Source organism: Urocampus carinirostris, chromosome 20 (genome assembly GCF_059441175.1).
Source record: "Urocampus carinirostris isolate Australia breed hairy pipefish chromosome 20, RoL_Ucar_1.0, whole genome shotgun sequence".
NCBI lineage: Eukaryota > Metazoa > Chordata > Actinopteri > Syngnathiformes > Syngnathidae > Urocampus > Urocampus carinirostris.
The window spans coordinates 7,970,975-7,995,910 of NC_142368.1; the positions used below are offsets into that span (position 1 = coordinate 7,970,975).

Genomic DNA, 24,936 nt, shown 5'->3' on the forward strand with positions numbered 1-24,936 from the left:
CGCAACTCTCACTACGAAGGAACAGACACCGAGTACCGGGACCCCGGCGAAGACAACGTGCGCCGTTTTTCCGCCTTCCTCCCGTGACATTTTCACTCATTTTCTGTCTTTCGGAAAGAAAACTGTGATAAAAAGAGAGGAGGACAGGCTTTTCTTAAGCCGTATTCACAGACGCCGAAGCGGTGAGTAGCTGTCGCGCTCCACGGGACTCGGCTACGTACGTAGTTGAGTTAGCGGGCACCGTGTGACGATTCGATGCTAACTTGCCTTGGAAACTTGGACATAAAGAAAAAAAAACATTTTTTATTTAAAACTTTTTTCTTCAAGAGTAATTAAATCGTTCATTGTAAGTGAATTTTTAGTCGGGAAAACGAGAAGTCCATTTTAACTAATCTCTTCACCAAGAGGCTACTAACGTATATAATTTCCCTCTTTTTATATCATAAAACTTCGTTAAATTCAAGAATAGTTGTATTTAAATGATAATGCAAGACATTTGAAGTGAAAAGTTTGTTTCAAATTTAAATGTATTGGGTTCTATATTGCAAATTCTCCAAATTTCGATTGAATTGAAGTACACGCATGCGCAGTGACCCTCATGAATATTTAGTACTGTTCGTGTTTAATATTAATATTTATTTCATACCTGTCAAATCATACGTTTTTCCCGTATTTTGTATGATAATTTCAAATTGTGTGCGTTATTTAGAATAAAAGCAATTTTGAAATAACTGCAAATGGGGAAAAAAATCTAATAAAGACCCTTTAAAGAATTGTATTTGTTGTTCAATTGGGTAAATGAAAGAAACTTATTTTACCCTTTTTTTACGTTTTTAAACTCCATGTGTATTTCTGTGAGTAAATAGGTGCTGCGTTATGTTTGTAGGGTTCATAAGGTGAATTGCAATCATTGATAAGGGGAGCAATTGGCTGAGGTTGACAGGTATGTTATTTTAATGCCCAATTTTAGTAGAGCTGAAAATGGGTTCCACTCTTGGATTGATGCTTTGTTAAATATTGTACTGACGTATTGGGATAATGGAGGGCCAACGTTTGACCTGCCCCCCGACTTGGTTGCTTTAATTTCGGTGTGGGATCTGTGACACTTTGAAAAGTGTAATTAAATCCTAGCAACATTTATTTTAGTAATTAATTGAATGATAGTACCATATTGCATCGTTTCATCTCATTTTTCTACCCAATTACGACATATATACGAGCACGCTGTTCAGGTACCTGGGCCTGCTGAGATATCTAAGGATTAATTAAGGCTGTGGCGACAGATGGCTCTCTCCAAGTCTCCGCTGTTTGTCAGCCGCCAGTCTAAACGGAGATAAACGCTTCCAGAGCTTGGAGCAAGACCGGGGCGGGGGTGCGAACCAAGCCTGCCAATTGCGATTAGCTGAGGCGAGTCAAGAGTAACGGGGGAGGGACGTCAGGAGCCCATGATATAAGTGGCTACTTACTTGGACATGTAGTTTGTAATCGGGACAGAAAGTGAATGGATAGTGTATAATAACTTGAAAATTGTATTCAAGGATTTATACAATCTTGTTTTGCATACATTACAGCAGTGGTCTGCAACCTTTCTGTACTACAAAGCGGTTCATTGTCTGACAAGTTTCACCCCCCCACACACACACACAACACCAATAAGCTTTTTGTGGGGTTTGTTTATTTGGTGAGGGTGGCATTAAACTTGTTGGTACATTTCTAAAATAATAATGATAATAATAACAACAATTATAGCTTTGATAATAATGAGCGTAAATGTCCTCGTAACATCATAAACCGCATATCCTAACGAGGGTGGCGGGAGTGCTGGGTCCGGAATGTGGATGGAAACCAGCGTGGTCAAAGTCACAGGGAGAACATGCAAACTCCATAAGGAGGATCGTAGCCGGAATTGAACCCGGGACCTCTGAACTGTAAGGCAGACGTGCTAATAGCAACACTGTAGTCGCTATTGTAACATTTAACGGAAAATGTCCATTCGATCAGCGTGTCAAGCAAATAAAAATACAAATCCCTCAAATGAACCAGCCCCTTAAATAGCTTCTTAGTGTTGTGCAGTCTTTGTATCGTGTTCTTCACTTAAGGATCCATGCATCCTCCAACTCAGGTTTTCAATAGTGGCAATAGTTTGAAATCGTTCGAGCATGACATAGGTGACCATTCTCCACAGCGATTAGCTGTAAGCACAAAATTTTGGTTTCATTCATGACAGTTGCACCGCTCGACAATTAACTGCGCCCGCCTGTGCGAACCACACTGATCAAACGTACCACCTCAAAACACCAGTTCAAGTTCAGTCTGAAACGTAGCAGTGTAAGTACAACGACAATAGGTAAATCAGTAATCGGTGCAGAAAGTGAATAAGTGTTGTTTAACGCCATGCCATAACATATAAATACGTTTTCAGAAGCATTTTCCCTTAGCGCAAAAAACGTAAAAATACATTTGTTTGTTTGTTTTTTTTTTTTTAATTTAAAAAAAAACTATTGTAATGGGTTTGTTAAAGCTCATCTGTCTAGGAATGATTTTTATAGTATGAAAAAAAAAAATCACCATTAGATTCCAGCATTGGCTTTGATTAGATCTTATTGCACACTTTGAGGGAGTCCAGGGATTGAAGTGTGTAGGTAGCCCCATATGGCCAGTAGGTAGCGAAGCAGTGTGTGAAAAAAGCGAATATATGGATAAGTACACAGAGCTATTTTCCTTCTAAAAAAGATGACAAAGTTCCATCTTCATCGTTTGTTCTGAGAGGGATGACGTCTCGTGTATGTCCGCAGGAACACGATCGCCATGCTGACCGAAATCGCGTGATCACGTCACGGGAAACCTCATGCGCTGAAAAGTTCTTGCAAAGTCCATGCGTTGTTCATGCATAAGTTCAGTGTTCTTGCAATTAAATGTAACTTTGCAAGCCAAGTGCCATTTATTTTTGACAAGCATTGTTTAAATACTGTAAATATCACAAGTGCACAAAAAATGAAAGTTCTGTTTGAAATGCAACCTTTCACAAAAAACAGTTTTTTTTCCCTAAGAAGTTCTCTTGGAAACAAGTATTTTCAAGGAACTTAGCAATGTTCAACTGTTGTTTACTAAGCAATGGTAAAAGATAGATACAGTATATACTTTTTTCATTTGAAAATGTCCCATGGCTATACATTTACATTTAATATAAGACTTCAAAGATGACTCAAAACGGCGAACTTAGGCTGGCATTCCCATTACAAGAAAACGTCTGGCAATGAATGAGTTAATAACCTGGAATTTTATTTCAGGATTTATGTTTCCTTGTTTTGCACACATTACAGGATGCCCCCTGGGGTAAAATGCCTCCTCATGAGAATCTCTACACCAGCTCTTATTAACAGCTGACCAGATACTCAGCCAGGACCGAGGCGGTCGGAGCCGCATGCAGGAGCGGGGTCACGATGATCACGTCCCACATGAACGGTTACGTGCAGGAGGGCTCCGGCCAAGCCGCCAGCCACAGAGAACGGGCGGTAGACTGCCCTGGGGACGAGAGCTGCCTGGTGAAGCCCGTCCACTGCAGCGCCCAGATGGAGCGCATCCAGCACTACCAGGACGAGCTCAGGAAGAGGCGAGAGGAAGACGGCTGGGCCAATCGCGACATTGATCCCGACGCTTCGCTGAGGCTCAAGAAACTGGCACAGAACCAAAAAGTGGGTCTCGACAATCCCACCTTTGACGGGAAGGAGAAAGCCACCAAAGACTCTCAGTCTCAGATTGCCGGTGAGTTGAAAAGAAAAAGTATCTCTGGGTCTTTACTGCAGGTCGGAAAGTAATGCAGAGTGTTGAGGTTTTGGGAGAGAGATAAAAGGACAAAAGAATGTCAAACAATGGCTATTGAAGAGGCAGGACTGGGGGCGGGCACGGAAGTGGGTGGCATTTGTTTAATAAGGAACCGTAAATTTAAGTCGGAAAACGGTCACAAAGGCTCTGAACTCATCTGCTTCAGGCGGGATAAGTGAAAACACAGTACTGTTTAACTACAGAAAAAAAGTACGCCACAGTATAGCTTAACCTCAAAATTCATTTTTACCGAATTACAAAACCCAATCTAAGAATTTGAGGTCAGGAAATACAAATCGCACCAAACTGTTTGACCATTCTAGGTAAACTATGCTCTGGAAATGTACTGAGAAGAATTATTACATCATAGGTCACTTGTTGTGTTTCAGAAGTTGCTAATGTTAGCATGAATGCAGAACAAAAATGGCCAAATCCCCCCAAAATTTAAAAGTAGGAATTAAATCAGCTGTAGAACATGGAATTAAATACAAAAGTGAATATACATACAATATACATACATGATTAAAAGTACAAATAAAAACATTAAAACAGGGTTTAAAATGTATAATTAAAAAACAAATGTATGTATAAAAAAAATTACGTTTCACTCATTGTATAAAAACATTTCATAATTGCTTTTTCATTGCAAATGCTTTCAGCATGAAATGCATCATGAAATGAGGCTTGGGTCATTCACTCATTTGTTATTTATATTCCCATTAACATGTTTTAATGAAATTTTGGAATTGTATTTCCATGTCCGTTTCTATTTGTGTTTTACTTACTGAATTGTTTTGTAACATGAGGATTTTTGTCTTCTATAGGTTTAATTTTAATACAACAACAACAAAAATAACATTTGCATCAAGTACTAGTTATTTGCCTTTCTCTATGACTGCCATGCTGAGTAAAAAGGGCTTTGGGCTGGCAAACACTCTAAAAATCATCTATGGAGCTAACAGGAAACAAAGGGCACTGGATATATTGAATCTTTGGCACTGGTTCTTCCTCGTATCTTCTGTGTGGCCCCCATCCTTCCAATCACAAGGCCACAAAATCTTGGAAAATCAAAATAAGCAACTAAGAACGGTAGATTTTTTTGTATTTGACTGTCTAGTTAGCTCCCCTTTTGGTTTTAGTCTTTGTCTCAGATGTTGGCATGTTTGTGGGAACTTGCGTCTTTCACCCATTGAAGAGCACTTGTGTGGCTCGATTTCTGTGTTGTTCCATCCCAGAGTTGTTTCAAGGGCTCAGGCCACATTCTTCAACTTAAATTAATCTATGCATGCCTTTGAGGCAGGGGTGGGTTACAAAATTCGGTAGAGGGGCCGGGCCAGGAGGAAAAAAACATTGATTTGGTACAGAGTTTCGAATCCGATACCTTATAATACATGAAAAAAAAAACACCTATCCAATTTATGTATACCAGTAAATACCCTTTCAGACATCTAAATTCACATGTTATATTTGTTTCTAAATGGAATATTTCATCAAATTGTGTTTTAAACACATTACAGCTTATATATACATATATATGTATATGTGTATATGTATATATCTATATATATATATATATATATATATATATAGATAATATATGTATAATATATGTATAATATATGTGTATACGTATATATGTATATATATATATATATATATATATATATATATATATATATATATATATGTATATTTCTTATGGTCCCTTTTAAGCACTAAATATAATGTGCATTGACAAACTCTAAATCTAAATGGGTTAGAAGTTTATTTAATTTTGAAAAATATCTTAAAAAAATAAATGCATGATAAAAATGGCAAGTAAAAAAATATATTCCTAAAGATATTTTTTTAAGGAGGGGAGACATGTAAAAGGACATTAGGTACAAGAGCGGCACCAAAACAAGAATTCTGTCTAGTAATAATAAAATGTGACCCTGCATATAGTCATTACTCTATGTGTTGTCATTTGAAACCTTTATTATGTCAGTCATTTATAACTTATTTGGTCATAATAAACTTTATGACTATTCATTCATTTTAGTGTAATGATTTGACTTCCTAATGATATCTTTTTAGTCAATTGCTATTCAGTTTCCACCTTGTTTCAGTGTTTTATTTGCAGTTAGAAGACTGCCTTAAACGGTATCTGAAGTTGCCAGAACCTGTATCGACAAAGGGCTGATGTAGAGTAGGGATTTTCCATTACCTCTCTACTTAAGGTTTCGTTTTCGTCATGTCCCGCTGTCCTACTGAAAAAGTGATTGTCACCCATTTTTTTCTGTGAATACACAGCCTCATGTATGCCCGGAATATTCTGTAATAAAACATAGAACCACTCAGCTCCAGAGAATGTTTTACCCTTCTTACAACCCGGATGTAAACAAACACCTGGAGTAAAAGTCCTTCCTCTTAACCATTTATTATCTTTATATTTTTACCATTTTCGTTTGGCGAGCTGGATTAAATAGCCTTTGTGCTGTAGTTTCACCGCTCCAGCCTTAATAAGAAGTGGTGCTTTCCACCAAATTGGATGTTGGATCCAAAATATATTGGTGATTAGATTTATAACCTTATATAATAAGATTTATCACATTCAGTGCGTCTAGTCAGTGTTTGTTAATCCGCTTTTTTTAGTAGCAGAATGAATGCAGCTACAGTTCTGATCTCAAATCAAGGACGAAACACGATTAGTTTTAATCACACTCTACCACATTCCTCGTGTGTGGTTCATACGGAGCAAACCTTTTACAAGGGATCTAAAAGTTGTTAAATTCCTCCATGTGACATGTGTCTTGTGTGTCGGCCCACATCAGAGCTGGACGAGCTCCTGCAGGCTGTCAAGTATGTGCAACGATGCGCGAGCGACGCGCAAAGTCAGCAGGATGTGGAGCTGCTGCTGCAGCTGCTGGCCAAGGACGACTTCAAGTGCGCCTACAGCATCTACACAGTCGTGTCCCAGAAGATGAACCGGGTCAACCCCACCTCGCCCCTCACGGTGCAGGCGCAGGAACTGTGCCGAGAGGTAGGCCTCATCTTGCACGTGACGCCTGCAGACTTGAGCAATGGCATTCAAAGTGTCGATTATTCCGATTTATTTGCTCCTTGGAAAAGTATTTCGATTTGTATAAAACACAAATTGATTTTAATTTAGTTGCTGGTTTGGCCCATACAAGTAAGAGAATAGCCAAAAATGATGAACTCGCTTCACTTCCTGTGTCTCATGAGAAAGGACGCTTCCCACACTTGCACTGTGAAATTTCCCTTCTTTTTATAAACACGATTGAAAGCTTTACACGAGTATGTAAACAAAATTGAGGACAAGTGTGAAGGAGCCTTTTTCCCCCTTTTTACACATTGTGTTGTTGCTAGAGAGTAAGGAGAAAGATGGGTGGGAAAACTGTAATTTATATAGTGATTCAAAACATATAATAATTTTTAAATCTACTAACAAATGACTATTATAATGATTTGAAACATGCTGAGTTGAAATGATTGATATTTTTTTAGGGGGACATACAGGGTTTTCTATTTGCAATTCTAAGCTTTCAGTTTTTGTTTTCAGATTTTGTTTGAGAAAATACAGATGTACAAATATATGTCAAAATATTTGTCTCTGGTCAAAATTATACAAAGATGGTAAATATTTTTTGGGGATAAATATTTGTAAATTAGTTTTACAAACTAACACCCTCACATGTAGGCAGACTAATATTAGATATGAATAAAAGGTTTACCAAGTTATGCAACATTAGAAATAGATTTCAGACTGATAACCCATCCATCCATTATCTGCACTGCTTATCCTCAGTAGGGTTGCGGGGGTGCCGGAGCCCATCCCAGTTACATCCGGGCAGTGGGCAGGGGACACTCTGAACTGGTGGCCAGACAGTCGCAGGGCACACAGAGACAGACAACTCACTTGCTCATTCACACCTAAGGACAATTCGGACCGGCCAATTCACCTAACATGAATGTTTTTGGAATGTGAAAGGAAACCGGAGTGCCCGGAGGAAACCCATGCAAGCACGGGGAGAACATGCAAACTCCACACAGGAGGTTCGATATACATTGGTTTCCTCGTTAGTAGTATTTTGTGACATTTTTACAAAAGGACTTTGCTCTCACCTTGTTTTAAAACCATTATTTAAGACAAAAATGAGCCTCAAAACTCTTAAGTAACTGCGGGAGAGAGACAACTTTTACAACTTGTATTTTTTTAACAGATTTTTTCAAATCATCAAACATCACAGTGACATATAATGTTCTGAAAAATCAGCCTTTGTCTGGAGAGTGGGTTTGGCGGTTTTGTTGAAATTTGTTATAAATACATGTTGCTTTCATGGCTGTTCCCGACCCCTGGTATGAAATAACAAACATAGTACAATGATTTGTTTTACATATGGTCTAGTAAATAATTGAACAACTATATATTCTTCGGGGATGTGTAAACCTCTACAATTTTGTGGTTTTGATGGTTGGAAAACCCTGGGGTGGTTGATAATAATTCATAACACAAGTGAAAGACTGCAATAACCGATATTTAAAGCTGATAATCACTTTCACCAAAAAAAGATGTCCTGTCATTTGTCATCCTCAAATCCCGGTCATTGTTTACAGGCTTAGTCCTGTCAACACAAGGACTTTGAGCAAAGCAGCAGTAATTGACTTATGTCCCTGCATAGTCCAGCCTGTGTTGTTTCCCGTCACACAGAACCAAAGATGTTGTTTAAGCCTCAATGTGGTCAAACTCAGTCATGAGGCACGCCGAGTTCATTTCAAGGCCACAGAGCGAATCTGTTTTGCGCTCAGACACTGCGACACGCCGCCCTCCTGTGCGTTTTCTCGAACCGTTTTAACAACTCCTAATAGCCACGTTGGAGGTTCCTGTTGGATAAACTAATCTCTCGGCCGCCCGCCGCGCTGCACGGGTGCGGCCTGGAGCAAGCCGGAAAAAGAAACTCCTGCGGCTTATTGTAACTGCGACGAGAGTGGGCGGAACCAGTCGCCTTGTTGAGCTCGAATAGTGTCATAGAAGGGACAGATTGCAAACAAGACAGCAACATTGTTTCTTACTTGTTCCCCTGTTGTTTGATCTGGCCTATTTAAATGATGTCGAAAGAAAAAAACTCTTTAGAAGAAGGTGAAATTCTTGGAAGGAAGAAGGAAGGAGCTCTCATAAGGGTCTAAATCAGGGGTCAGCAACCTTTTCGGTGTGGAGTGCCACTTTTAAATGTCCTTGTAAATCAGTGTGCCACACCAAGATTAATGACTCGCACAACAATTTTTTTATATCCAACACATCTGTCATTTTACACCAGTCCGAATATACAACATGGATATACATTGAAATTGTATATCTTAACAATTTATCTTCCACTATTCTTGTTCATCAACAAACTAAAATGTGACCGTGAGCAACACGTGGAAAGGCCTATAGACATACATGACTTCAACTATTCTTCATCAACAATGAACTACAATTAAAACCAAGTGATATGGACAGTTACCATACCATTCATCAATAAAATCTTATTTTAGAAACTATCAAAACTTGAAACACACACACATACCTTTGATATATTCGCCATCAGTAAATGATTTTCCGTGCTTTGCCATGCAGTGAGCAATGTGAAAGCTTGCTTCAGTGTACGGCGTTTGTACCAGTGACAAATGTTTTCAGAGTCTGTGTTTGTTTGCCGTACCTGGACACTACGCATTTTAATGTCTACGCCTTTTCAGACTCGTCCTTGAATTCATGTTCATGTTTTGTCTCGAAATAACGCTTAACACTTGCCGTGCGAGATACAACGCTCTCGAGGCATAATGCACAAATAGCACAGTCATTTTTTGCACAAAGCTTCAGTCATCTGTCCACGCTGGCTGAAAAGAACAAGATTTTTTTCGCTGGAGGAGCTGTTGTGATTCGTTCATTTATCATGCGCCGGTGTTTTTGTGCTTGGGTTAAAACACAGATCTTTCCTCCTCTGCGAGGCGCAGAGCAGACACGCTCACACACGGAGCAAAAGAGGAGGGGCGCTACCATAAAGCCTCTAAATACACAGCGTGCGACTGAAAATGTCTGAATTTCACCTAAAAATGCACATGAAAAAAAAAAATCATTATTTATCCGTGCGCTCGCGTGCCACTGGTTAACCCCCTTCGCATGCCACTGCTGACACGCGTGCCATAGGTTGCCAACCCCTGGTGTAAACGTTTACCCTATGACAAGAACAACTCTGGAGTGTGAAATTGCTTTCCAATTGTCAAAGATCTTCATCCTCCTCTATGACACAAGCTTTAATTGCTTGAGAGTTCTGGTATGTTGTGAACTACATAATGGAATAATCAAAGCCAGAGTTGGTTACATATTCATCTGGCATTAAGTGACTCATTCACAGAAAGCTAGTCATGTTAACTTGTTAGCTTCCTGACCATTTTGAATTAAGTTTGGATGTCTTAATCCTATTTAAAAATATTTTTTTTACATCACAATCCCACACCCTGTTATAATCAAGTCATGTTTATTTGTGACACCCTTAATCACAGAGAGTCTCAAAGGGCTGCACAGACCAGAAATTATTGCAAACCACAGATTATTATTACACCATCTCCTGATTTAAAACCTGAGGGCAAGGGAAAACTCAAAAATTTCAACATGAGCAAAATGAAGAAACCCTGAGAAGGGACCACACATGCGAAAATGGTAATGTTCTAATTGGGATGGCCAACCCGGTCCCCAATATCTGCATGACCAGCATGGTTTTGGAGTTTCTCTTCTTTAATTTTGCATCAGCCGAGTTTGGGAAGAGAAACCTCCAAAACATGCGGCTCTTGAGGACCGGGTTGGCCACCCCTGTAACAATAATTTTAAAGTACATAATATAAAAGTCGATTGATTTATTTTTAGTTTGTTTTATGGAATGTCTAGTGAAAAGGTGCTGCAACACACATAGACAGACAACTAACCAATTATGCAGGCATGTATACTTTTTCCTTTTGAAAGACACATTACTGCAAACTAGTCGATCATTGCACTTTAATCTAACTGAAATAAACTTAAAAACATGGAGCCTTGATGCTGTAATGCTGTCAGAAATGATCACTAATCAGAAACACCTTGCTCGTAAACTGGATTTTTCACGTCTTTAGCCATCTATTTGAAATATTCCTTGACATGTTGTGCCAGGGGTCGGAAACCTATGGCTCTTTATGAGTACATATGACTCAAAGTTAAAATGATGCTCATGGAAATCTCATCTATACCGTTCAAATTCTGAATAACAGAGTAAACACCCAGAAACCTCAGCCAAGCACTCAAAGGAATTTAATTGGATGAGCAGCAGGGGTGGGCGGAGCTATGCACACAGCGACTTCTCAATGCCCAGCAGTATCCTCGTTTGCAGTATTTTGTGATGATTTACAAAATAACTCTGCTTGCACCTTGTTTTCAAACCATTATTTATGAAAAAATGGAGGTGAAAATGAGCCTCAATGATTTTAAGTTAATGTGAGAGGGAGTCAAGTTAAGTGGTATATTTTTGATTATATGGGGCTCTGGCATTATTCTTATTCCACAAATTTTATCAAATCATCTAACGTCACACAGTGAAATAAATTGCGCTGAAGAATTGGATTTTGTCTGGAGAGCGGGTTTTGAAGTTTTTCTGAAATAAGTGTTTTGCTATTAATTCTCTTTGGGTCAAAAAGGTTCCCGACCTCTGTCTTAAGCGATCAGCTGCAGTACTTTTAAATTGTGTTTTTGATGTCTTAAGCGCTCAATGCAAGGCTATTTAAGTCAAGTCAAGTCACATTTATTTATATAGCCCTTAATCACAAAAATGTCTCAAAGGACTGCACAGGATTACAATGACACAAAAACCTGATCTTAAACCAACAATTTATAATTGATTATATGACGTCTTCAGCCGCCAGTGGCACTGAATGTGTTAAGGTTGTCATCCAACTCTTCCTGAGCATTTCAGAACATTTATCATGTGACTCTCTCTTCAGGTTCAGAATATTCTGCAGTCCAGCAAGCAGCGAGAAGGCTTGGAACTTCGGGCCTTGCTTACTAATCCTCATCTCCAGGTCTGGTGACTCTGATTGAAATACATTGATTTTGGTTAAGATGTAATGTTTACCTGATTTAAACTAAAAGGACAAACTTGTGAGTTTTCTGGAAAATATCTGAATGTTTTGCTCTCTACTCACAGGCACTCATGCAAGCACATGACAGTTTAGCTGTGCAGGAGATGGCAGAAGATAACGTCATCCAGTATTTGGGGGAAACTGTGAAAATGGTGCGGCTGCATAAAACTCGTGACACTCCACTGGTGAGGCGCCCTTAATGTTTTTTGTTTTCTAGCTTGATAGATAAGAACGTAATATTTTTAAACTATGCCTCCAGGGAGCAACGGTTCGAAATGACGTGGACAGCGTGGTGGTGAGCCGTGTGGTGAAAGGAGGCACGGCCGAGCGGAGCGGCCTGCTCAATGAGGGAGACGAAATTCTGGAAATCAACGGCATTTCCCTTCGTGGGAAACATGTCAATGAAGTCCACGACTTACTGGTGAGAACTACAGTTAGTGAGCATGTTTCTGAGTCTATTGGTTTTCATTCTAGTTTGTTTAATTTTTGGTCATTTAGGGATTTTAGAGGTAATACTGGAGTAAATATTTTAAAATAACAGCTATTAAGCTTGTGTGGATAAGAGAGTACTCTGTTTGGACACATGGAGTGGATGGATGAGGAGCGAATGTTGAAAAGGAGTAGATGGAAGGAGACCAAGAGGAATTCCGTGATTGATGTGGATGGATGGTGTTAAAAGTGCACTGCTGGAATGAGGTCTAAATATAGTGGAAGCTAGAGCTCTTGTTGGTGATAGGAATGAGTGGAGAGGTGTTGTAAAAGGATAGTGGGATGTTTAGACGTGTTCTAAGGGATGGGCAGGGCACCACTATGACGTGGCAGGGGTAAACCAGTGAAAGCTGTCGGGACCTGTTGTTGAAAAGAAGAGTGTGTTGTGTCACCCTGACCCGACTGACATGTGTCCCGTTTCATCTGGAGGGACGAAAGCATGACCATCTTGGGTGCCCAGGTGCTTAACTTGTTTAGGTGTTTGGGCATTTGGGTTGGCCATGGTCCAAAAATATTTGTTTGTTTTTTGCTATTTATGTTTCCTTTTTCCCTTTCTTTGTTTTGATATACGTGTTTGTCTTGCTGTTGCTTGACCTCTCCCCATTTTTGGTTCACCAGCAACAAATGCACGGCACTTTGACCTTCCTCCTCATCCCCAGCTCTCAGATTAAACCTGCCCCGCACAGACAGACTGTGGTAAGTCCATAAGATGGACCCGTGCTGCCTGTCTGCACGCATCTTTGCATGCACGGTCCAAGTCCCGCTCAGCCACCTTTGACCTCTTGTTTCACACAGATACACGTACGGGCTTATTTTGACTACGACCCCTCGGATGACCCTTTCGTGCCCTGTCGGGAGCTGGGCTTGTCCTTCCAGAAGGGAGATATCCTCCACGTCATCAGCCAGGATGACCCCAACTGGTGGCAGGCCTACAGGGACGGAGATGAGGACAACCAGTTATTGGCTGGACTCGTTCCAGGTTGGCTGGAGCTTTTTTTCATAACGTAATAATGTTTCATAATTTGGTTCACTTTGTATGGCAAAAACGCTAAACTTTTTCACTTTCCAAACTTCAATGTAAGAATTAATATTTTCAAGCTTTAAAAATGTACCTAAAAATGTTTTTTTAATGAACGAGGCCTTCCCAGGCCAGTCTAGAGACATAATCTCCACATCGTGTCCTGGGTTGTCCCCTGGGTTGTCCCCTGGGTCTCCACTAATAGTGGCCACGATGAACTCCGCCCAGGAGGCATTCTTATCAGATGCCTGAGCCACCTCAACTGGCTCCTCTCAATGAGGAGGAGATGTGGCTCTACACTGATTCCCTCCTAGATGACCGGGCTTATCACCTTATCTCTCAGAGGAAGAAACTCATTCCAGCCGCTTGTATCCAGGATCTTGTTCTTTCAGTCATGACCTGCAGTTCGTGACCATCGGTGAGGGTAGCTTGAGCAGTAATTCGAGAGCTTCCCATTTCGGCTAATCTCCGTCATGCGGACCGGTACAAGGTCCGCATGACGGCAGACACTGCACCGATCAGTCTGTCGATCTCCCATTCCATGCTACCCTCACTCATGAACAAGACTTCGAGATACTTGAACTCCTCCACTTAGGTCAGGCTGTCATCCCCAACCTGTAAGGACCATGCCACCCTTTTCTGTCTGAGAACCATGGTCTCGGACTTAGAGGTGCTGATCTATATCCCAACCGCTTCACATTCTGCTGCGAACCGATCCTGGGAGAGCTGAAGATCACGGCTTGAGGAAGCCACCAGCACCACAACATCTGCGCAAAGCAGAGGCTTCCAAACCGGAACCCATCCCTGCCAAGGCCTGGACTAAAAATTCTGTCCATAAAAATTATGAACAGAATCGGTGACAAAGGGTCCAACTCCCACAGAAAGCGAATCCGACTTAATGCCGGCATTGCGGACCAAACTCTGGACCACGGCGTACAGAGATTGCACAGCACAGATAAGACTATGCGGTACCCCAAACTCCCGAAGCACCTCCCACAGCTCGAATGCCTTCTCCAAGTCCACAAACACATGTAGACCGGATAGGCAAACTCCCATGCACCTTCAAGGAACCTGCAGAGTGGGTAGAGCTTGTCCACAATTCCTTGATTCAGACGAAAACCACACTGCTGCTCTTGAATCCGAGATTTGACTTTCTGACGGACCCTCCTTTCCCGTAGCCCGAATAGACCTTACCAGCGAGGCTAAGAAGTGTGATTCTTCTGTAGTTGGAACGCACTCTCCAGGCCCCCTTCTTAAAAAGGGACGACCACCACCCCAGTCTGCCAGTCCAGAGGTACTGCCACTGATATTACAGAGGCATATCAACCATGACATGCCCATAACATCCAGAACCTTAATGAACTCCGGGGTGGATCTCATCAACCTCTGGGGCCTTGCCACCGAGGAGCTTTTTGACCACCTCAGTGACTTCGACCGCAGAGATACGAGAGCCCACCTCTGAGTCCGCAGGCTCCATTTTTATTGTGCAGAAGGAAATACCTTGTTTAGCTTTTGTATTTTTTTAAGTATAAGTTAATTTTATAGTCGTTTTTTTCTTATTTTCTAACATTTTAACATGTTTTAATCCAGATGAAGTGTTTTTTTAATTAAAAAAATCAGCAAAACATATGCATATTTTTACTTGTTACAATTTAAGAATCATTTTAATAAAGAACCCTTCTTAAAATCAAATTGAATAAATGGAACGTAATTTGTGTGTGTGAGATTTGCCAGCTATAAGGCCTATTTTTCCGTTTTTTTCCTTTTAAAGGATATCAAAATAAATGGAAAAATAATTTAAACATAATTTACAGTAACCCGTTTTATCTACAAGCACATATCAAGATATTTGAACTTTGGGAGATTATTTTACATTTTATTTTTATTATTCTAGAATTTTGAATGTCATACTTCCAGGATTGCACGTCACTGTCTCTCTAGCTTCTTACATGTCTCTTATGCTATATAGCTAACATTGAACCATTTTTTGCTTGTTAAAAGCTACATTTTGTTCTCCTTTTAGCTAGCTATCTAGCATTGTTTTTGGCTAACTGTCTATCTAGATTTCTTTTTACTCTTTTAGCTAGCTATCTAGCTCGCTTTTAGTGTTTTTGCCTGTTTACCTTTCCTGCTAACTATCAAGCTACCTTCTTACCTATCTAGCATGACATCGGGCTAGTTAGAAACAAAAAGTAGCTCTGAGCTTGAAAAAGGTTGAAGACCCCTTTTCTAAACCATTGAGATTTTGTTTACATCCGACTTGTCAATTGCAGCAATTGATTTTGGCAGCAACCAACCTCTGAGCCACTCCAATTGGATAGCCCTGCCCAGATTAAATCAAACACCCAAGAATTATTTGAGATTACTCTTTGACCCGAGCTTGCTACAAAAGTAGGTTAAGCAGTGGAAATGGAAAGTGGGCCAACTCTTTTAACGATGCGGGAAATTTTCATTTGATATGTGTGTTTTTTAAATCATATTGTAATTTGCTAGGGAAGTGCTTCCAGCAGCAGAGAGAGACCTTGAAGAGAAGCGCACCAGACAGGAGTAAAGAACAACAAGGTAAGAAGATCATGTCACGGCACTCGGCGAAGGTTAGGATTTTGCACGCAAAAAACAAACATCCTCTTGTTTTGAAGGGAAGCGTTGGTATGTCAAGAAAAACAAGAAACAAAAGAAGAAAAGCACATCACCGCCAAGCAAAAACACAGGTGATTTTTTCTTAGCATCTTTTTTTTACTCATTGTCTGTGGCCTGCATGACCTGGCTCCGGTTCAGATTAGCCTCCGCCCAGCAGACTGGATCAGAGGAGGCGTTGCCAGGCGCCCAGCAGGGGGCCTAAATCACTCGCTGTGATGTCATGTGGTGTTCGTTGTGTGACCATAGTATGCAAAAAGGAAACAAACATGTATGAATCTACTATTCACCCTGGATCTCCTCAGAATACGAGGACGTCCTGACCTACGAGGAGATGTCCTTGTACCACCAGCCCGCCAACCGCAAACGTCCCATTGCTCTCATCGCTCCCACCAATAGCGGCTACGACGAGCTCCGTCGTAGGCTGCTCGCTGTCGAGCCCGACAAATTCGCTGTTGCAGTCCCACGTGAGTTACAGAAGTAAATGTAAAAAAGTTAAATAAACAGGGACGCATGCTAACTAGCAGACCGATATTTATCAGACAGATGAGACAAACAAATTGGATCCCTGTTATCAGTCTGATACCAAAGAAAATGTGCTGATTTTGGTTGACATGGTACCACACTGTTAAATTCTGAGGCAACATTATTTTAAAGTTACAATATGTATTTTCAGTGTCTAAAACTCATGAGAAGAAGTTAACGGACAGCAGGGCAGACAACTCTGAAAAGTTGCCTGCCCAGCCATAAAGTTGCCTGCCCCATTTTCCACAACTTGAAACACAATAAGACGACTCATCGCAAAAAAAAAAAAAAACATTGTCGCAAAGTATTAAGGATTGATAATCAGAATATATAACAGAACAATTCTTTAAAATTAAGTTTATTATAAATCTACTTAAAACATTCATTGCATGTATGTGACATGGCTGTTTTCCATCTGCCATCAGCATGTACCTGTATTGACTCATCTTCATTCATGCAATTCTTTGCGTTGCGTCGTCTGCTACAAGCCACGTGAAATCCTCTTTCCACGATGCTTTCAATGTACGTTTACGTTTTGTAGCGTCATACATTTTGCTAGCTTATTTTAAATCTTTCTTATGGGGCTGAGGTTTTGGCTTGATTCCTAACCACTTATCCTCTTTTCTTGTGCTCTCTGTGCGTCTACTTAGGAAGATGCATGACCTTATAACGTTTGGGAAAGTCTAGAAGCACAAAGTTATTCAATGCAGGCTTCTGATCGGCTGCCGAGTATGCAAATTGCCAAACGAACCGAAATTTCCAAACCGAACAAAGATTTTGAAATCAAAATGAAGCAAACTTTTTATTTGGAAAAAAAAATCATTCTTTTTTTTTTTTTTTTTTTTTTCTCTGAAAACAAGTTGTTAGCCACCCGGGTAGAGACGTTTTTTAAGTTGTACGCCCGACTTAAAAGATGCACGACCCGGGCGTCCGGGCAGGCATTGTTTCAGACACTGGTATTTTGTATAAGTGCTTTATAATAATATTGAAAATATACACCAAGGTAAAGACGCACATGGTCAATGGTAAATGCTCTGCTTTTATCTAGCTTTTCAAGTCACTGAAGAACTCCCAAAGTGCTTGATAATGTGCTTCACACTCACCCATTCACACACACACACACTCAGACACGGTTAGCCACAGGCAGCCATGCGAGGCGCCTACCTTCCTATTGGGGGCATTAGGGGTTCAGTGTCTTGCCCACGGACACTTCAACATGTAACTCGGCGTAAACGGGAATCGAACATGAGACTTCTCTGTCCCAAGATGGACGCTCTACGTTTTGAACGACTATTGCCCTACCACGCAATGATAATTCTTATATTTTTCGTGTGCTTTTATTCTTTTAAAACACTGCATGAAATAATTTACTCATTTTAAAGGGACATTGTGTAATATTTGACCTCTAGATGTCACTGTATGATGTAGTGCGACTGAAAAGAAGTACTAAAAAGCACAAGAAAGAACACAGACAGAAAATGACTGAAATCCACCATTTCACTTCTCATTTTTTTGCCTAGCCTTTTTGAGGTTTTTGGGTACCTGTAGCAGCAAGAATTGTTCACACATTGGTTATCGTTCACCCCTAAAAAAATAAAAAGATGACATTTATTTCTTTTGAACCTGCAGACACGACCCGCAGCCCGAGACTACACGAGCGCAACGGGCGCGAGTACCATTTTGTGAGTCGGCAGGGCTTCGAGGCCGACCTGTCTGCAGGGAAATTCATCGAGTCCGGGGAGTATGAGAAGAACCTGTACGGGACCAGCACCGACTCCGTGCGACACGTGGTCAACTCTGGTCGCGTCTGCATGCTCTGCTTGCACACCAGGGTAAGATGGCGTGCTAGCTTGGCCGCATAACACTCTTTTCTGGTCTGTAATTACTGGCTAGCCGACCACTAATATGCGCTTTTAAGCGCCGGCGCTCAGAATTCTCAGTGGGTCTTTAATTTTTCTTACGAGAAAATATTTTTATGTAAAAAGGGGTTTACCTTTTCTCTTTTGGGTTACTTTCTGATTCGACAGTCATTGAAAGTGCTGAGGTCGTCCAACCTTAAACCCTTCGTCATCTTCATCGCCCCACCTTCTCAAGAACGACTGCGCACCCTGCTGGCCACTGAGGGAAAAACACCCAAGGTACAATTTGGATGATTGGATCATCATTTGAGCTCAGGTGCAAAATAATAGAAAAAGCACTCTTGCGAGGCCGGACTAGTAGATAAGAGAAAAAAACAGTGGGGGAGAGATATAAACAGAGCTGGGGAGGAAGAGAGAAAAGATGGTAAGCCATAATTTAAGAATGAAAAACGAGTAAGAAAAAAGTAAGAACAACAGAGAAAAGACCGATGGAGACTAAGAGGAAGAAAGTATAAAAGAGGTTAGAAAGAGAGAGATAAGGACAGAAGAAATAACCCGACGGTTGTTTTGGGAGTGTTGCCTCACTTTGGTGACATCAAGTGGGCGTATATAAAACTGCAAGTGGTTTTGTGGCTTTTTTTTCTCTTGGACTTCTTTCAGTGTTGTCCTGTGGGCTGGATTAAACCTGCTGGAACCCCTGATCCGGCCTACCGGGCGTATGTTTGACACCCCTACTTATATAATGTAAGACAGGGGTGTCAAATTGTAAAGGACAGAGGGCAAAATTAAAAAAAATTGACTAGGCCGTTGACCGGAGTGATCGAATGTTAGAAATCAAAGAAGCTGCTAATGCTAGTTTCTAACGTGCTGGTCGAAGCTAACAGCAATTCTAGACAATATTAAAGGTAACCGCTAAAGCTAAATGTGTGCTCAGTTCAGGCTAACAGCAGCCAAAAATCAAAGAAAAATACTACAGGGGAACATCTTCATAAGAGCACCTCTAAACACGAGAATTTTTTCAGCAATAATCTTGCTGAATAATGTCGCTATACGTAGGAAAATTCTTCAGGAGCAGTCCCAGAGCCTACCACTAGAGACAGCTCACTTTCATCTGCTCAGTTTACGCATTTGCTCCCCACCATCAGGCATCCGTGCCTAATATTCTCTAATATTCGTCCCTGGTACTGTGAATAAAAACCATGTGATAATGAGATGAAGTATATTGCCTTTCCCACGTCATCTGTATCAATGTTTGTCTAGTTGTTAGGCATCGGCGCTCCCACTGTCGCAACCCGGGTTCGATTCCCGTTGCATCAACGTTTTGGTATCGCTGTCAGCCATTGCACGAATACTTTAATACAGTACAATAAAGGCTCGTGTATAATTCAAAAGATTGGGCGTGCGTTATACAACAATGAATTTGATACGTCAATTCTGGTGTCCCACGCAGCCCGAGGAGCTCAAGGACGTGATTGAGAAGGCCCGGGAGATGGAGCAGGAGTTCGGGCACTTTTTCGACGCCACCCTCGTCAACACGGAGCCCAACGAGGCTTTCTTGGAACTGCGAAGGTTGGTGGACAAGCTGGACACGGAGCCTCAGTGGGTGCCCACATCCTGGCTTTGCTAAACACGCCAATCCTCTTGAAAGGTCCATTTAAAGCACAGAGGGTACTTTGGTTTTTGTCTTTTTCAATTTGCACATTCGTTCAATGTTCTTGTGCTCCTCAGAGATGGACTCAGGTTTCTTATTCTTTGTGTCTGTGCACTCTCAAACAGTTGGGTCTGAAATAACCCCGGTTTCGGTCAAGAGTAAGATGATTCTCCTCTAGAGTTAATTTGACATAGCTCTATGCGTTGTTTTAGCCACAGAGTTTTTTTGGGGGCTGGAAAAACAACCACCAGATTTTGTTGGACTGGATAAAAATCATCCCCAACCAACCTGTGTTATTTTTGTATCACACTAGCACAGAATTGGTCATTTTGTTTGTCGTTTTAAGAAAGAAATGGGCTATTTTTTAATGCCACCAAAATGTGGTTATTCAATTTAAAAATGGGGCAATTTTGTTTTTCATCCCAAAAATATTCTAAAAAATATGCCCATTTCAAACAAAACAGTAAAAAGTTGCGTGTTTTTTAATAGAAAATGTGGGGTCTAAAAGGCAGACCACACGGTAGAAAATACATCAGGCAAAAGACTAGTAGCAGAGTAGCAGAGAGGACAAGCAACTGACTCGTCCACACTTACTCACTCTGGCTCACCCCTCGTCTGCCTCTGTTTTATTGAAACCACAAGACATAGGAAAAGTACTGGTATGTTGAAACAAAAGACCACCCCCAAGGAAAAGTACCAACACCTTTAAACAAAGACAGGAAGACTAAAAGACGGCCAAAAGGAACATCAACTGATTAGAAAAACACACATTGAGCAAATATGTTTAAGCCTACTTTACAGATGACTAACTATCCCAAAATTGTTAATTTTCTTTGTTATATTAACCAAATTAATTTTCCTTTAACCCTGCCAAAATTAGGTGATAACCTGAATATTTTAAAAAATATTGTCATTAAATACAACTGAATGTTGGGTTATCTTATATAAAACTAACTTCCCCAAAAGTAGTTATTCTGTTTCTTATTTTAGCAAAAGAAAATGGGACGTCTTACTTTCACACCTTCAAAATCTTGTCATTTTTAAATTTGAAACAAAGTGCAATTTTGTTTTACTCGCATACAAGCACTTTATTTGTTTATAAAACACATTCTAAAAAATATTGCAAAACTTAACGAAAGAGTCAAAGGTTTAGTTTTTTTTATATTGGTTAACCCAAAAATGGTCACTTTCTTTGTTGTGTTTACAAAAAAATGGTCCATTTTGCTTTAACCCCTGTAAAATGAGCTAATTTATGTTAGAAAATGGGTAATTTTGTTTTAAACGATTTAAAGCCATGTCATTTGTTTAGTACATATATTCTAAAGTAAAAGTATACTAAACAACTCAAAAAGTGCATTCCCAAAGATCAGGTTGTTTGTATTTAAAACATTATTTTAAATTCTAGTTTAGATTTTTTTTTTAAGAAAAGAACCACCATTTGGGCAGTACGGTGGTTAGCGTGTGTGCGGCACAGTTCAGAGGTTATGAGATCAAACCTCCTGTGTGGAGTTTGCATGTTCTCCCCGTGCTTGTGTGGGTTTCCTCTGGGAACTCCGGTTTCCTCCCACATTCCAAAAACATGCATGTTAGGTTAATTGGCCGGTCCAAATTGTCCCTAGGTGTGAATGAGCGAGCGAATTGTCTGTCCCTGTGTGCCCTGCAACTGGCTGGCAAACAGTTCAGGGTGTCCCCTGGCCACTGCCCGAGGATGGGTGGGATGGGCTCCAGCACCCCCGCGACCCTACTGAGGATAAGTGGTGCAGATAATGGATGGATGGATGGAACTACAATGTGAATATTGGGTTGTATTGTACATTATAACTTGATCTTGGGTATTTTACAATGTTAAAAATGATGCTGTTCGATTATAACAGCGCTAGAAATCACAAGAACCCCATTGAATCATTGTATGCGTTTTACCCAAAATATATCTTTAAAATCAGTGTTGCCATCAAATGGTATGAATTCTTAATACTGATCCAAAATAATGTCTTTTGGGTTCAAAATAAGCAAAAAGTTACATTAAATGGAAGTAAGTATGCAGCACTGGGATCAAACCTTCCTGTGTGGAGTTTGTATGTTCTTCCCGTGCTTGTATGGGTTTTCCTCACAAATTGTCAGGTTAATTGGCCTAACCGAATTGACCCTAGGTGTGAATGAGCGAGTGAGTTGTCTGTCTCTGTGTGCCCTGCAACTGGCTGGCAACCAGTTGCGGGTGTCCCCTGCCCACTGTCCGAAGATAGATGGGATGGGCTCCAGCACCCCCGTGACCCTACTGAAGATAAGCGGTGCAGATAATGGATGGATGGAAGTATTGGTTCTTTTTTTGACCCAATTTGGGTTATTTCTGACTCAAATGTTTTTAGTGTTGTATTTTTTTCCCTTTTCACTTTAGCCATCTATGAAACATAGACCTATCTGAATATTTATAATTGTGTATATACAGATTTTTTAGGGAAAATGTTTTACTTGTATATTGTGTCAAAACGATATAACGGTACATTGCTTTAAGAACTTGCTGTTGCATTTCTTCTTACCGTAATCAGTATTTTCTTTGTCTTATTTGTGTTATTAAAAGCATATGATACAGCAAAATCTCTCCCTCTCAACTGAGCCTCTTCCTCAAACCGAACTAAAATCTGTCGAATTCAACAGCGAGGTGCAAAAATGGCCGCCGGGACTCGAGACGTCGAATGCATTTTATTGAATGACGCGTTAAAATGTTACAGCAAAGTAACGTCTTTACAGTGAGGAATGGCACTCACACACACTTGACTGATACAATCATGTACATTTTATCTTTACATCAGGGTTTGTACAGGCCAAATTCAATCACTTTTTAAGGACTTTCAAAGCCATTTTTTACATTTCTCCAGTACCATTAAAAAAATCTGTTGTAAATCATGTATTTTGTAAAGCCAAAAACATATCCAAGATTTACATATGGTATTTTTAATTAATTTTTAATGAAAGTTTTATGTAGCTTTTATTATCAGTTGCAGGAAGTTCTTCCTGTTACAATGTACCCCAGGGAAATGCTACCTTCATTTTTCTCATGGCCCATAATAAAAGTCCATTTATGTTATCCTTGCACTAATACACATTTTGTGGTGCCGTTTAGGTGAAGCATGCACCTGTCCTTTTAGCCGTTGACCCATAGGGGGCGATGACGCTTCATAGGACAATGCCATCAAACTAACGCCAGCTGCCGTTAATCACCGTGAGGGAAGAAATGCAATGGGAAAGCAAAGCCACCAAAAAGCAGTGTCTGCCTGCGTCATTTTTAAGCAAACTGTTGAAAACATGGCAACAATTTCAAGCACCTTTCAATTCTCCCCCCCAAAAAAAACCATGAGAATTGAACCATTTTCAGGGATATCAAGCACCTGTACGAACCCTGATGTGTACATGCACAGCATTTAAATTGAGATTAGGTACTCACAATTTACTGTTCAATATATAGATTTTTAAATGATTTTTTTTAAGTTCTGTACATGATTTTATTTTCCACGACACGGAACATATCACAACACACACATCTGCCTTCATGTGACAGGCAGAGAATAAATAGAAGGGTTGCCACAGCAACGAGGCCCATTTACTCGAAGAGCAGGTCCTCGTCAGTCTCCTCTGTTAGCATGTTAGCCGGCTCGGCAATGGGGCCTAGTTTAGCCAGGCGGGCGGCGATCTCCTTTTCGGTCCTCTCTCGCAACTGTTTCTTCTTCTCTTGGATCTTTTTCAGCCTGAGAGGAAGAATTATGTCAAAAACATCAAGGGGGGGGGGGGCTGAGTGAAAATAAACAGGGACACCCCACCTATAAAACTCCTCTCGTTCCCGTTCGTCCAGCTCCGTTATGATGTATGTTAGGGTGCGGTCAATGCGAGGGATGATCACTGAAAAGGAGCATTGAAAAAGCAAAATGTAAATATATTTTTTAAAATAATAGTAAAATTGCAGTGACTAATTTAAAAGTTACAATTAATATAAAATGATACTAAACATTGGTCGGTTAATTGGATCCCTTAACCACTAGGGTCGTACGAGCACCATTTCCAGTGGTGTGATATGTGGTGTACCTCAGGAGTCATGCACGAGTACTCCAACATTTATTTTTCGCCAGGGCAATCACCACCCTAAACGAGCGCTCAACTGTGAAAACATATCTTGCTAATTATTTTGGGCTTTTCCTTTTTTTGTTGCTGCAAAATGTTACAGAAAACTGAAAATATATACTTTGCGATTTTTTTGTTTTTGTTTTGTTGCTTCTAAATGTTATTGCACTACGATGCGCTATTGTTTTTCATTTATAAACATTACACTATTATTATGGTTGGTTGGATGCCTTAACCAGTAGGGTCATAGGGGCACCATTTCCTGAAAGTCTGTCTTTGGCAAGTACAGCCTGGTGGCACCAATCCCTCTCCAGGCCAACATACGTTTTACAAAATAAAATAAAAGTATACCCGCCGGCAAAAATCTTTAATTGTTGAAAAGGATGGGTGCCATCAGGTGGTACTTCCCTAACACACACCACAAGAAATGTTACCCCTACTACCCTAGTGGTTAAAGGATCCAATGTATACACCCGCCCATGTAGTTGTAATATTTTTTGGGAGAGAGGAAGAAAAAATACAAAACAAAATATCAAAAATGGGAAAGCTTACCATGCTCAATCGCATTCACACGGCGGTTTGTTATTTTTATAGCCTCGTCCAAGGTCACAAACGATGTCTAGGAATAAAACAAAGGGGGTCAATAAGGCCAAATTATAGCTCAGAAAGGC

General features: G+C 40.4%; 2 protein-coding genes across 2 annotated transcripts in view; one reads left to right on the top strand and one right to left on the bottom strand.

Moving 5' to 3' along the window:
• Positions 1-23,897, top strand: pals1b (protein associated with LIN7 1, MAGUK p55 family member b). Its single transcript, XM_088325042.1, has 14 exons — positions 1-182; positions 3,324-3,765; positions 6,639-6,847; positions 11,836-11,913; positions 12,039-12,158; positions 12,233-12,394; positions 13,081-13,158; positions 13,258-13,441; positions 15,974-16,042; positions 16,120-16,191; positions 16,423-16,584; positions 18,272-18,474; positions 18,670-18,780; positions 19,952-23,897. Exons 2-14 carry the CDS (start codon positions 3,444-3,446, stop codon positions 20,126-20,128), a joined length of 1,947 nt encoding a protein of 648 aa, XP_088181168.1. The 5' UTR covers positions 1-182; positions 3,324-3,443; the 3' UTR covers positions 20,129-23,897.
• atp6v1d (ATPase H+ transporting V1 subunit D) overlaps positions 22,834-24,936 on the bottom strand; it is a 5,380-nt gene continuing 3,277 nt past the window's right edge. The window contains exons 6-8 of the mRNA XM_088325046.1: positions 24,818-24,884; positions 23,968-24,046; positions 22,834-23,895 (exon numbers count right to left, since the gene is read on the bottom strand). Coding sequence (XP_088181172.1) covers positions 23,751-23,895; positions 23,968-24,046; positions 24,818-24,884 — 291 coding nt within the window. The 3' untranslated portion in view covers positions 22,834-23,750. The remainder of the gene's footprint in view (positions 23,896-23,967; positions 24,047-24,817; positions 24,885-24,936) is intronic.

Bases quoted from the DNA above. Each gene is read 5' to 3' on its own strand.
- pals1b (XM_088325042.1), top strand. From the start codon at position 3,444: ATGATCACGTCCCACATGAACGGTTACGTGCAGGAGGGCTCCGGCCAA. The intron at 11,914-12,038 runs GTCTGGTGACTC...CTCTACTCACAG, and splicing joins TTACTAATCCTCATCTCCAG to GCACTCATGCAAGCACATGA. The intron at 18,475-18,669 runs GTAAGATGGCGT...CTGATTCGACAG, and splicing joins TGCTCTGCTTGCACACCAGG to TCATTGAAAGTGCTGAGGTC.